The sequence below is a fragment of the Thalia democratica genome, chromosome 3, assembly GCF_965202585.1.
Source record: "Thalia democratica chromosome 3, ktThaDemo2.hap1.1, whole genome shotgun sequence".
Taxonomy (NCBI): Eukaryota; Metazoa; Chordata; class Thaliacea; order Salpida; family Salpidae; genus Thalia; species Thalia democratica.
In genome coordinates, this window is record NC_139167.1 from 37281639 (window position 1) to 37296810 (window position 15172).

At 25.9% G+C, this 15172-nt stretch overlaps 1 protein-coding gene across 1 annotated transcript; it reads left to right on the forward strand.

The window, feature by feature from the left end:
• The first annotated feature begins 3012 nt into the window (after positions 1-3012).
• Positions 3013-13896, forward strand: LOC145831517 (uracil-DNA glycosylase-like). Its single transcript, XM_082938796.1, has 7 exons — positions 3013-3086; positions 7876-7973; positions 8668-8773; positions 8997-9167; positions 11432-11543; positions 11889-12067; positions 13317-13896. Exons 1-7 carry the CDS (start codon positions 3024-3026, stop codon positions 13461-13463), a joined length of 876 nt encoding a protein of 291 aa, XP_082794922.1. The 5' UTR covers positions 3013-3023; the 3' UTR covers positions 13464-13896.
• The last annotated feature ends 1276 nt before the right edge of the window (positions 13897-15172 follow it).

The following is a 15172-nucleotide window of genomic DNA, read 5'->3' on the forward strand; positions in this document are numbered from 1 at the left end:
TCTTACTTAGTGACTTTTCAAAAAACAATTAGAAATATCATGAGGTGATAGTTACCTCAGCGTCAAAAATTTAATAGCAAGCTAAAATTAGTAAAATAGCAAGATAAAAAAAAATTTATGACAACCCAACATTTTAAAATCGCCCCCTTTTCGCCCCCTTACTAGTTATCGCCCACCCTTTCGCCCCCTTACTAACTATCGCCCCCCGACTTACTAAAATCGCCCCCAGTGGGGCGATATCGCCCACTTTGGGAAACCATGCTCTAAAACAAAGAAATTTACCCCAAGTTAAGAATCGCTGCATTAGAGTAAAACGTGAATTTTTAATTTAACTTTTCTTGCAGATTAGATTCTTCTACTAACTTTATATTTTAGTTCTATTTATAATATAAGAATATGTTCTTTTGTTAACATCAAATATATAATTAAGTTTTGGTGTGTTTCAGTTTGTTAAAAGTCTTTACAACCTAAGTTTAACTCTTTTATTCTCATTTGATTATGTTAAATTTAAATTATGGTAAAAACTCTACAAATACAACTCATTTAATATTTGTTTACTGAATTTTCAAGATGCAGCAATAGTTCAACAAAAAGTTTTTTGCGACAATTTATTTACCATAAAAGCTAGTATGTTGTTGTTAAAATCTTCTTCAGCACCCTGTTTCATTCACACGCTTCAACTGATAATTAAAGATTCAATGTTTTCATAAAAAACATAGGTATGTCAATAGCCAATGCCAGTCAAACTGATAGAAAAATTAAAACATATGTCCAGAACTACGTAGCTAACAACAAATTTAAACCCAAAGTTTTTGTAACAGTTTTTTAATGAAAACTTGTTAGCCTCCTTAATGAGCTGCTCGAACCCTTTTACATAGTAACGCAGCAGTTTTTTTAAAAACAACGCATTGCTGACAAGTGTAATCCCGCATGCAGCAGTACTTAAAAAAAATCAATCATATAGCTTATAATCCACCAGGTCAAAGTAGATTTACAACCTTAGCAAAAAATATAAAAAGGCTTTTGAAGAAAGGTTTTATACTACTTATAACAGCAAACGAACAAACCTTCATGATAACGACTTGTTATTACTCACAACAGCTGTTGATATACGGTATCTACTTGACTTTTTCCCTGCTATTCTCAAACAAAAGGTTGTATGGCTACTGAAATCAGAGGTAAAAAATCATTGTTATCGTGAGACTGGTCAAAGTCATCAAGTTCCTTTAGTATCGCATAATAAACCTAAAGCTTAACGACCTAAAATAATGCTTTTGTCGTTCTATTCTACATTTGAATCGAAAACAAGTGCAACATTTACGAAAGTTAGCAACAAGATTCAGTTGATCAAGAGATTGAGACAGAAATTAAGTTTTCTTTTGCTGAAAAAAAATATCTGTTGAGGAAGTTAAAGAAGCTGAAGTCTTGTCTTGGTTGAACTCAACAACGAAAAAATAAACACATCTTTCTTGGTTTGCAAGAAGGTATCTTTTAGCACGATCATCTTCTGTTTATTCTCAAAGGTTGTTTTCAGATGCTGGTAATTTGTACGAACAAAAGCAAAATCGATTGCTTCCAAAAACTGGTGAAAAACTTTTATATCTTCATAACAATTTGAATAAACAAGATCAGGTTTCTTTGTAGCTTAATTGCGTTGATATGAGTAAATTTTATATACTAAATTTTTTCTATATATAACAGTTGCTAAAGAAATTATTATTCATCTTATAGCTCAAATTTTTGTAAATAAAAGTATAATATAAAGCTTATCATAAAAACAAATTAAGTTTGTTATTTTTTAAATCATTGTTACATTTAGTTTATCTTTTGCTTACGTCATACAAGGTACAAAATTCAAATTTAGTCGTATAAGTAGCTTGATACTTAGTATTTAAACTGAAATTTCATATAACTAGATTTTTTTTACAATGTTCTTTTTCCTAGTAATAAAATACAATACTTAGACAACAACATTGTGTTTTTTTAACAAGATATTTGTATTAAACATTTTTTACTAAATGATGGTGTTAAAATAATTGAATTTTATAATTTTGCTCTCTATTAATTTGAAAAAATAAATCCGCATCCGGATCCGGCCAAATCTTAATTAAGAAAAAATCTAAAACCGGATCCGGAATCGTAGATCCAGTAGATCACTACAAATCTTTTTACAATTAATATTGTAACAAAAGTGTAAATAAAACTTTACACTAGTATAGTACATATCAACAAAAAACCAGTTTTTCCGGTCTTGTGAACATACTTGTCGGTATTTGCGGGAAATCGTAACTAATTACGTTTGTTACGTCACAAATTTCTAAAGATAACGAAACGAGATACAAGATCCGTGGCTACCAAAAAAAAAAAAATAGTGGCTATCAAAACTCGCATTTCTTTTTCAAGTATGTACATTATACAGTTCATTTTTCTAATACAGCTAGTTAAGGCCGAATAATATTGTTTTATTTTTATAACTAAATAATATAAAAATTATTTAATATTAATATATTAGGTAACGTATATAATATAAAGCACACAACTTTTTCTGTTCTATCAAACTACTTTTTTTAAACTTACCAAAAAACAAACGAAATAAATAAAATTGATAAACTGAAAACTTTTAATTTATATCGAAACTCTTGCTAAAAAACGTAAGATTGGAGGCTTGTTTGAAAGTTCTTTGTCGAGTCCTAGTGAAATTTAATCCTACAACTTTTAATTTCTACAGTCATTGGTGCTATCATTAAGACCCTTCCACTGTACTAACGTATGAAGTTAAATTTAGGAAAGAAAAAAGTTTTTTTCAAGTTTTAGACTGCAGATGTATGTAATGAAATAATTTAAAGTTTTTAGATAAAAAAATAAATTATTCCTAATTATTTGCTTTTGAGTCCAATTTATTTTATGAACAAGTGAACAATGAGCAATGTTGGCGCCATATTGAAAATAAGTGAACTATGAATAGAAACTAATTAAATAGGCTTCTATTTATATATACAAATAAATTATAAGTAATTTTTATAATGCCAAGTCAAGCAAACATTTTATCATTTTTCACTTCACCTCCAAAACGAAAGGCTGAGCAGGTTTGATTTTTTACTTATAAAAAACAACATAGTTTAAAGTGATACTAATGTAATGTTTTTATTTGATACGTAATAATGCTAGATTTTATTGATTAAAACTGCAAAGTTTTCAAACCAATAAATAAGTTAAGGATACATTTAGTAGTTTTAATTTTTTACCTACCATGTACTGAAAGTTATAGAAACTTAGACAGAGATCCTAATGGCAGCTTTAAAGCTCTCCAAGTTGAAAGTTGTTACAAAATCCAAACCCTTGGCCAACACATATACAGTCCTTTAACAATTATCCGGACACGTTGGGCAAGATTTGTCTGTAAACGTGTCCGAATAACTACAAAAATCGTTTTTTTCATATAATTATATAACTGCTGCATATAATGTAGTGCATAATAAAAGTGTTATGGTAAAAACAAATACATAGTAATTGTAAGTAATATATAATAAAATGATAAATAATAAAAGCTAAACTTAAGGTTAATTAATTTATTTTTTCTATGGTAGAAAAACATCAGACTTACTAACCCTCTGCAACTATATACATTTTTTATTGGTCAAGCAAGTAAAATTCATCATTTGTAATTCCATCTGCCCAAACTATTAATTTAAAAAAATATTTATTTAGAAAAAATATTAATAATTGTTTAAGAGAAAATATAAATTAAATTTATCTTTAAAAACAAAAAATAATGTAAACCTATCTATTTCAATGAAATAAAAGATTTTTTTTACTTAAAAAAACAGACAGAAAGAAAACGGAAACTTTGACTAAGTTTAAAGTCAATTTAACGGAAACATATCACTCCTAACAAACTAGTTTTTATTGGAAATTAGTCCGGATAAGTGAATAAGCACTATACTATAAAAATATAGTGCTTTTCCAGTATTAATTTTACACTAGATATGTTGTTTATAGTGACATTACATCTTCTCCCTTTAAGTTACATTTTTTGGTTGTTTTTTGAGAAAGGGCAACATTAAAAATGTGAGCGAAAATGGACCAGACATTAAAAGGTATCTGTGGTGTACCTCTCATTAACCAAAAGATTCTTTGTGCACCAGGTCCTAAGAATATATATTTTAAGCATCTTTTTTGTTTTTGAAACAAACTTATAATGATTTTAAAACTGAAATCTAATGAAGTAGACAGTGTGGTACCCATGGTCTGACCTTGGTTTCAATGGTCAGTATTGTCAGAATGTGTTTATAGATGGTGCTTACCATCTAAGAAAAGTTCATTACTTAATAATTTGAAAAAATATTTTATGTTTGATTATTTTTATTGCTTTAAATTTAAATCAAAGTAGTGATTACAACCAAATGACCTGCAGTGTGCTGTTAAAAAATTCTTTCTCCACACCAATCCATTGACTAAAGTTGTGAGCATTCACATTTTTCTTTTTTTATTTAACCATTATTTTTTCCAAACTAAAAAGGGACAAATAATTTGTATTTTCAACAACCTGGATTTTTTTTAACTTATGGAAACCCTTTAATAAAAGTTTTCTTCCTAAAAGTTTTTGAGTGTTCATTTAAAGAAAAAACTCAGTCTAATCTTTTATAATTTAGAAAAGTTATTTAGAAAGAATAATCTAGTTTCAAACTAAAAAAAGGTTTTTTATTCTTAAATAAACAAGAAATTAGACTTTTTTCTTTCCAAAATATTTGATATTTTAAAATTTTATTTTAGCATAATTTTAAAGAATTTCCAAGGAATATTTCCTGAAAATTCGAAATCTCTAGTTGAAAAAGTAGGTAAATCTTGAATAATTTGCAAGTTTTTAATAAAGTTAATAACTATTTCAGAAACTTAATAATTTCAATTTCAACTTAATCAATGTTGTCTAATTCTTTTGCTGAGCTTAAAAGTTTAAATATTAATGAATAACCCCAACAATCAGATTTCTTCATTAATACACACCCATTTCACTTGTCCAGTTTAGAAATTATCAAATTATTGTCATTTTTCAACTCTTTAACTATTTTTATTGTTTAAAAGAAATCCAACAAGCTACTTATTTTAGGTTATCGTTTACTTTAATTAAAGGGTTGTCACTTTACCTCGAAAAACCTGGAATTTTAGAAATTTTGAAAAAAAACCTGGAATTTTTAATAATTTTAACATTTTCAGTAGTAAAATTTCATTTTGACACAAAAATTCTATCATATAATTAAGATTTTTTGTCATCATCAAAAATTTTTTATTAAAAAGCACATTTAAAGTAACTTTACAGTATCTTTTCAATGTTTTTATACTATTTAGCACAGTTTCTTATATTTAAATTAATTTAAAACTAAAAATAGACCAAAAAATGTGTACTTTTAAAAACCTGGAAGAAATTTGGAAAACTTGGAAAAAATATTGAAAAAAACGAGTGGCAACCCTGTAATTATACGCCAAGGATGATAAATTCACTTTTGTAGCAGTTTCCTCATCAATAGATCTAGGTTTCAACATACCAGTTGTTTGCAAAAACACTCAAATCCTAAAAAAAAGCAATTCCTTATCTGCATGTGTTGTAAGGAGCAAAAAGTTAATGCCAAGACTTAATGCAAAGCTCTCTTGTTCTGTCAACTGTTGCCTAGAATAATTAAAAGCATTTTATCTAGCTAAGTTACCAAACTTTTGCAATATCAATTTGTTCAATTTCTTACTACTGTCCTTCATAATTTTACTATTTTGTTTAATTACAACTTCTTTCACATAAATATTAAATTTATCAAAATATTCTGGAAAAAGAACTATCTTTAATTTACTTGAGTAATTTAAAATTGCATATTCAAGATATTTATACTTTCTTTCAATTTCCAGAATTTCAGAATTAAAAAAAATTATTCTACTTCACTGTGTAACTTTAATTTTAAGTTATTTATTTTTAACAAAATCCTCTTTGGAATAACCATTTTAATCATACACTGTTTTAAGAACTCTATGAACTAATAAGAGCAATTATTTCAAATACCTTTACTCTGTGTGAACATCAGCTTATTACAATGCTTGATAACATTTTTGTCATACTTCTTATTCAAATATTGGAACATAAGTGACCAGTAATTATACAATAAGATATACAAGACACACACTTTCAATAAAAATAGATATATTTCGAGCAATTCTCATCAGTAGAGTACAAAGCTAACAAGAGATAAGATTTTACAAACTTTTATAGAAACCAAGTAATCATAAAGTAGTCAAGAGATTAATAGCAGATAAAAGCAATTAGTAACAATTAAAAGCATTTAAGTTTACTTATGTTATAATTAATCTACAGTAAAACTAAACATCAATATAATGAAAAAAATATTTATAAATTATTATGAAAATAAAGAAACAGTAAATTCAAATTCTTTTTGTTTACATAAAATAGGTTTCCTTAACAAAAGAATAGCTTTTAATTTAATCAAATCAGAAACATTACTGCTAGTTTTAATAGTTTTAAATATATTTAGATTATAACTGTTTGCACATGTTGAATTATTAATCAAATGTTCTGCAATGGATGAACATTTAGATACATTTAAAACCTTGACCGCTATATCATCTTTCTTATCTGAAAAGCAAAAGTTCTCTACATTCTTTGGGACATGCTTTTTTATCCTTTTACTTAGAGGTCTTGTTGTTAATCCTATATAGCTTGATTTACAACAGCAGTTGTATTGGTAAATTACCATACTTTTATTTAAGCTTGATATTGGATCCTCACCACCTGGTGTTAATAGTAGTTTAGAGGTGAAGAAGATTCTAGGGTTTGCTGCATGATAAGTATTTCTTATCAATTTTCTAATTTTTGTTTCTAACATTTCTTAATTTTTATTAATGAATGGAATTTTTAAATTAACTACACATTTTTCAGGACCTAATGTCTTTATTTTATCTAAATTTTTCAAATGTGAATGGATTGTTTTGTTAAATAACCTTTGTTTTTGTTTAATAGTAACTTGATCTGTTTGATTTCACATAGTAGCAATTGTGGGGAACAAATTTTATGTACACAATAACACAGAGTTCTGATTAGATTAACTTTTCCCTTTGAACTACAGTTGGATTAAAAATTCAAATAACAAATTTTTCTACAATAGAATTTTCTATAATAGAAAAAGCTAATTTTTACATAAATTGTTACACTATTCTTAAGACACAATTTATTAATTAAAACACTTGAAACGTAAAAATAAGTTTTTTCTATAAAAATAATTGATGTTTTTATAGTCTAGAGTGCGCATAATTATTTAAATCTGTTTTAACAATTTTCAAAAGGTTGAAGACCACTGAGGTGGAATATGTAATAATTAATTAAAAAAAAAAAAAACTATTTTGTATTTAGGTTAATATCTAATTAGGATTAATTATAACTATAAGTAAGTTATTTTAATAAATAATTAGTTTTTAAACTATACACAAGTCAAGTTTAATAAACAACTAATCAATTTTTACACAGTTTTAAAACTACTATTTTTTAAGTGTTTTGTATCTAATCAAAAAATTGTAATTTTAGTACTACCATATTTCTTATTGCTTAGCAGAAAAACACTTACATATTGTCATAGACCGAAATGTCTAAAAGTGATTTCTTAAAAATATTTAAACTGTATATACATTTTTTTATTATTTTTTTAGTTATGACTGTTAAGTATAAAGTTTGTTTTGTGTGTATCTTTATGATTTAATTACTGGTTGATTTTTAAGTAAAACCAACATTTTAATTCAAAAAAGTACATTATTATTTTTGTTGCAAATAAAAATTATCTAAGAAAACGGAATTTAAGACAATTAATTAGATAATTTTTCTAGGCTGAACAACAAACAGAAAAAGATGAAGAAGTGACTCAAAAAAAAGCAAAAGTTGAAACAAAACCTGTGGAAGAGAAAGAAGTAGTTACCGCCAAAAAGTTTGATTTGGTTTTACAAATTATAAAGCTTTCTACACATCTTTTTTACATGTTTATTTGAAAGAAAAAGGTGCTTATAACATACTGAAATGCTTATGTAAAGTTTGATACTGTTTAAAACACTTTGTTTAAAACATTAAAGTTATATACAGGGTTGCCACTTTACCTGGAATCCTGGAAAATCCTGGTATTTGACAATTTAGACAAAAAAAACTGGAAAAACCTGGAATTTGGGAAATTTTGAAAAAAAAACCTAGAATTTTAACAATTTTCACATGTTCAGTAGTTAAGTTTCGATTTGACTCAAAAAATCTATCATACAAATAAAAAAAAAATTATCATAAAATTTTACTTTTATTAAAAAACATATTTACAGTATCTTTTCAATGTTTATATACTATTTAACACAGTTTCTTACCTTTAACTTAACTTTAAACTAAAAATAGACCCAAAAATGTGTACTTTTAAAAACCTGGAAGAAGTTTGAAAAAAAGGAGTGGCAACCCTGTATATATAACAATTTTAAAAGTGTTTAATTAGTTTTAGATAAACTTATTACGAGTTTAAATTAAAATTCTTTAGAACAATTTTATCTGTTTTAAGTCGATCTTAAAATAAGACATGTCTTTGTGTTATTTTTCAATTATAATTTTTTGAAAGATTGTGTTAAAGACTAGTTGTTGTGAATTTTTAGATCCGGTGAAAACTGTGCATTTGAGTTTGCATCTTCAACAGTCACTATTGGAAACTCTTGGGCTGAGGTACTAACTGGTGAGAGTAAGAAGCCCTACTTTAAAAAGGTAACATGTCATATTTTGTTTAGGTGAAGAATTCCTAATATATTATTAATGTAGATATTTATTTTAAAATTAATTAAATTCAAACAGAAAACTGTTTAAAAGAGATTCTGCAAAATGGCAAATCTAACTTTTTATGTTACTATTTTTAAAAGGTTACAAATAGTTGTTATATACAATAGTTTATTAAACCTCTTTTTAAAAAAACTACTTTTACCACTTTCAGCTTAGTCAGTTTGTCAGCAAAGAACAATCTCAGTACACAATTTATCCTCCCTTGCAAGATGTTTTTTCATGGACGCTGCATCAAAGACTCGACCAAGTTAAAGTTGTTATTCTAGGACAAGATCCTTACCACGGTCCTAACCAAGCCCATGGTCTTTGTTTCAGTGTGCAGGTTAATTATTGACTAAATTTCTATGCTTCAATGTTGTTTATTTTATATAATTATTTAATTGGTTTATTTTTTAGATAACTAAAAAAATTGTGATAAGTTTGTTGTTGTAATAGCTTTTTGTAATAGTATTTAAGAATAGTTAAGATTTAAAAAGCTTAGCTAAGTTTTTTTCAACTTCCTAAGTATTTATTTTAATTTTTAATTAATTTTATTCTTAATAAAATTTTATCAATATTTTTACTTTCATTATATTTCTACACTGATTGATATTGTTTGTAAAAATAAGCTAAATAGTTTAAGCTGTTTAAACAAAAGACTTTTATTGACTTTATAAAATATATTTAAAACCAAGTTTATGTATTGAATGTAAAATTCATTAATTCATATAAATAAAAATTATTTTATTAAAAAGTTTACCAGTAATTAAGTAACTTTTTGTTTGATATACGGTTGCCACTTACTATGAAAAATTTTGAAGTTTTTGAAAATTTCAGGACAGCTTGGGATAACTCAAGGTACTATAATTTTTTTTAAAGCTGACTCAGTACAGTTTTGTTTTTTCATGAAAAACTTAGGATAGTTTCAAGTTTTTTTTTTTATTAATCTCGAGATATAATTTTTCTAGACTTAGAATTAGGTTTGGTTATTTTAGTTTCAATATTTTGTTATTTTATAAACTATTTGTTTAAAAACACAGATTGTTTTAGAAAGTTTAAAATTTGTTTAAAAGGGTTTAAAAATGCTCAGGATGACTCCGCACAGTTTTTGATCACTCAGGACATATATTATGACTGAATGATAGACAACCCTGTTGATATTGAAATAATGAGTCTCTTTTGATACCAACTCTAAGCCAGTTTCTTAATAAGCTCTGAAACTTGAAAAAAGTTATGTTAGTTGAAGAAAAAAGTGGTAAAGTTAAAATGTGTGTTTTTTTAAAAAAGATACTGATTTTATGGTTTATCTACTTTTCAGTGCTAAAGTTGTTAAAAATGATATACAATTAACGTTACATATTTACAGGGTTTCCAAAAACCTGGAGTTCTGGATAAACCTTGAAAAACGTTGAATTTGACAATATAGGCAAAAAAGTCTGTAACATGAAAAATTTTGAAAAAAAAAAGTTAAAAATCTGGAATTTCAAACAAATATCAATAAAATACCTGATATTTTAAACTATTTATACATGTAAAGTAATAAATTTTCAGTTAGACATAAAAGTAGATATGATTTTTTTTATAGATTATACATATAGATTTTTTTTGTTTCACTAAAATTTTATTTCTATTAAAAACGCATTAAAAGTAGCTTATAATATCTTTTTAATGTTGTTATATAACTTACACAGTTTTTTACCTTTAGTTTAATATTATTTTTAAAATGGACCAAAAAACCTGGAAGAAACTCAGATAAACTGGGAAAAAAATTCTAAAATATTTTAATAACCCTGTACTTAATAAATCACCAACATCTGCTTTAAAAAAAAGTTTTGCTTAGAAGTTTTTATGTTCACAAAAAAAAGTGTGGAAAAAAATTAAACTTAACCATTGTTAATTTCTTACATTAACTTATAAAAATAGTTAAAAAATATAATATTAGTTTTTTTCCAGTAATGAAAGTATTAATGTTGTTTTAAGACCTCATGTCTTGAATTGTGCACATTAAAAATAAAACCACTAAGCCATTGTGCAATTTTTAGTTTGGTGGTTTTTTTGTAAAAATGTTTCTGGGTAGCTGTATATTGAAAAGCCAATATATTTAGTTATTTTTTGTTTCTATTCTCCATGAAAAATATTGTTATATCTAAACTAAGATGAAAAACAATAATCTTAAGTAATCTAAAGTTAATTTTAAGTATATAGTCAGTGTGCATCCGTGTGGATAATATTCTAACTTACTGACGTAGTTGCTTCAATAAAATAAATGTCCACAAAAAAAAACAGTTTTTTAATTCTTTAAATAACAGTTTAGAATTAAAAAAATAATGTTTTTTTTTATTACTCTATAGAAGTATAAATGATTTTCTGATACATTTTATTTTTCACTGTTTTTTGTCTAAGTTTAATGTACACATGAGACTTTGTTCAAATTTAAATATTTACAATTTACTACTGGTTGGCATCATCACTAGTAGTTTTAGGAAGTTTTACAGTGCAAGTGATTAATGTAATAAATGGTTAAAAAAGTATACTTAAAAGTTTTCATAATTAGTTGCCACAATAATGTTTTGTATAAAGTTAAATAACAATTTTAAAACTTAACAGAAAGACATCAAGTTTCCACCAAGTTTGAGAAATATATTTAAATTGCTGAGCAAAGAGTATGATGAATTTGTAACTCCGAAACACGGTGATTTGACTCCGTGGGCAAAACAAGGTTTTATTAAGTATAGAAAAAAAAGCACTTATTTGTTTTTACACTTGACATAAATATTATTACTTGAATTTTGAATTACTAATTTTTTTCTGGAAAAACAAGTTAGATTAACATGTATGTATTTAAAAATTTATTTATTATGATCTGGCTTCACGGTAATGTTTTATCTTATGTTATAATTAATTTTAAATTTAATTAATAAAACTTAAACTTTATAATTTCTGCTACACTTATATTTTAATCGTTATACAAACAAATAATAATAAAAAAGCACAGTTAAGTTTAAAAGCGTTCCTTTTAACTATCAACATTCCTTACTTTCGCTTTAGGGGAATTTATTTTCAGGGGTGCTGCTGCTGAACGCGGTGCTGACGGTGAGGTCTGGCAAGGCCAACTCGCACAAGGACAGGGGTTGGGAGAAGTTGACTGACGTCATAATAAGACACGTCAGCAGCGAGATGAGAAACGTCGTGTTCATGTTGTGGGGGAGTTACGCGCAGAAGAAGGGAGCCAATATTTGCAAGGTTTTTTATTATTTTTATTTGTAAGATTTTAATTCTTTTTATATGCAACATTTTAATTCATATTTATTTGCAAGGTTTTTGATTATTTTTATATTTTTAAGAAAAATTAGAGCGGTAGTGAAACAAGTTGATTGGTTTATTATTTACAGAAATAATGATTTAGAGACTGTTAAGAAAAAATACGTAATTTAACTTAAAATTTAATAAAATCCATTGAAGTACATAAATGATTTTCCTTTATTTTACTTTTTTTGCCTAGTGTTGAACCAATTTTTAATTACTTACCCAATTGTTTTGATTAAATTTATTTATTTTGTAATATATTTTGTAAGTCTTAAACAACATGCGGTTGTAATCACACTGTTTTAGAGCTATGAACTTAAACAAATTTAAGGGTTTAGTGTACCAGAAAGTTTTTGAAGTTTAATATAGTTCCAAATTTCATTAAAGTAACGGGCTCGCCAGTTATAAAAATTAAAATTTAAGGAGCAATTTAAAGTGTAAATATGAACGAGCAGTCTTTTTAAACTTGATCAATTTCACAGTATTTTTATTTCATAACATGTGTTTCATAAGTGGTAGCATTTGAACGGTGACTACAAAGAATTTCAAGCAAGCTAAGTTGATAAACTAATAGTGAAACTAAGTTCAATTTTAAAACCTTCTAAATTTTTTTTCTAGCTAAGTTGTTTTAGCTCTGTATTAGAACGTTTTAGCCATTTTTCTTTTCTTGTTAATTTTCAAACACTTTCACAAAAACTTTTATTGGCATCTAATTTAGTTAGTAAATATATTTTTGTCATGTAATGCATCTTCAAACAGAAAGTTATGTTTCTCTTAGAATTATTTACTTAATATTTTAAATGACTTGTTATTGTACTTAGTTTATGTCCAGTACAACAGATTTCGTTAGTTTTGAATGTTTGTTTTAAAATTTTGAGTGTGTAAGTAAAGATCAAGTTTTACAATGCACAGAAAACCTATGAAAATATCCTTGGTTTGTTTGAAATTTTAGTTGCAAAGATGCGTATGTTTTCTTCTTTACAGGAGTAAAACTTTTAGAAATGGTCTAAATATCAATAAACCTGTTTTGTTAATATCTAAGAAAATGATAAAACACGGGCAGCCTAAAGTAGAAAAACTAAGTTTGATTAATACTCAAATTTTCACAAATCGCTTTTGTTGTTGAAGTGATTAAGTCTTACAAGCTTAAATTATCAGCAACCAGTAAAATTTTATTTTTCATCAGAAATCCCACCTGGTGCTGAAGTCGGTGCATCCCTCCCCGCTGTCGGCTCACCACGGCTACTTCGAGTGCGCTCACTTCACCAAAGCGAACCAGTATCTCGTGGACAACAAGCGAGAACCCGTTGATTGGAACTGCTTGTCACGTTAGTAGTGTTGTGAACGGGATTTTGTGCGAAATATGTGTTTGAAAATCGCCAAGGGTGACTACTGTTGAAACTGGATGGTTTCGATTTATTAAGTATGTGTGTTTGTCAAATTGTGGAAGTTAGATTTAAAAGTTCTTTATGCTTCAGTGGTTTTATTTAAGAGTTCTTAGGTTGGTTAAATTGTGTTGTTATTTGTAGGGTTATCTTTTAATTATGCTTAAAAATAAATAATACATTTTTAAAACAACCTTTTTCAAAATGTTATAATTCATTATAATCATTGTTTACTAGATAAAAATTCTAAAAAGTGTTTTGAATATTGACAGTTATTATAAAATTTTATTGTTTTTCTAGTTTTTAAATGTGTAAAAAGAATATTTGTTTATCTTTTTAACTCAATCTTTTTCGTTATATGAAAAATTAATACCTATTTTATTATCCAACAAGTATAAAAAAGTAAAGTTGTTCAGTATATAAACATAAACTTTACTCAATATTTTACTGAGTCGTTATTTTTTCGGTAATTTTTGTTTAAACAGTTTAGATTTATTTTTTAGAATTATTATTTGTATAGTTCTAATTTAAATTTCGTTTTATTAAAGTTTTTTTTTCACTGTTCGTACATTTTAATGTAACTAAGCACAACTTAAATTTTATAAGCTATCTAACAAGTTAAAGTAAAAAATACATAAAATTCTTAACTTTAGCAAAGTTAAATAAAGGCATCAATTTTATGTTATTACTGCGAATAATTGTCTTTAAAATGCTATGAAACTAATTAAGTGTCATTCTTTTATACACAAAAATAAACATTTTTTAACTATACAGTAAAAGATACATTTTTATTTCTACAGTTATTGTGTATATTAAAAATGTATTTTAAATAAGAGGCAGAAAATTATAAACAAAAACGATATATATTTTTTTAATAGTTTTAATGTTTTTATGATGTATTTAACTTTTATTTAACTTTATGCTTCATATAACGTGGTGTAAATTGAGCCACTGAATTAATAAATGTTATTTAGAGCATGTAGTATTCACATCACAACAAAGTAAAACTTCATTTTCAGTTTTTTCTTCAAATTCTTATCGAGATCTCTAACTATTTCAAAGAACACATACCCTTAGATATTTTTGATAATTTCTATAAATAAACAAGTAAAGCTACAAAAATTAAACTAAAGCTTCAAATTTTCTTTAAGACCAAACTCATAGTTCGATATAAAATATTATCAAAACTTATACAATTTCAAACATGGTAGATCTAAAAATCAGTGATACTATTATATTAGGTGTTTCGTTTTACTACTTTTAATTATGGAATTAGAAAAGCAAAAATACCTAATAAATTGCCTTAACTCGCATTAGATGTATTTACGGTTATAATCAGGTGTCATGTAAACTTTAAAACAAGAATTGTAATGAAAATTAACAAATATTTACTTATTATAGTAAGCTACGATTGAGTCTTTTTTTGAAATAGTTTAAACTTAAACGAAAATCTTTGAACTTAAAACATTTTTTTTTGATACTCTTCAAATTTTTTGACCTAAAATATACGTTGTTTCGATCATTCTGTTATTACGTTTTTTGATATTAAGTAAACTAAAATGCCCGTAATATGTTTTTACTTTATTATTAAAAATTGTTCTCTTATTATTGTCATAGCTTTCAGAAACTTTTTACAGCGACGGGTCAGATATGCATT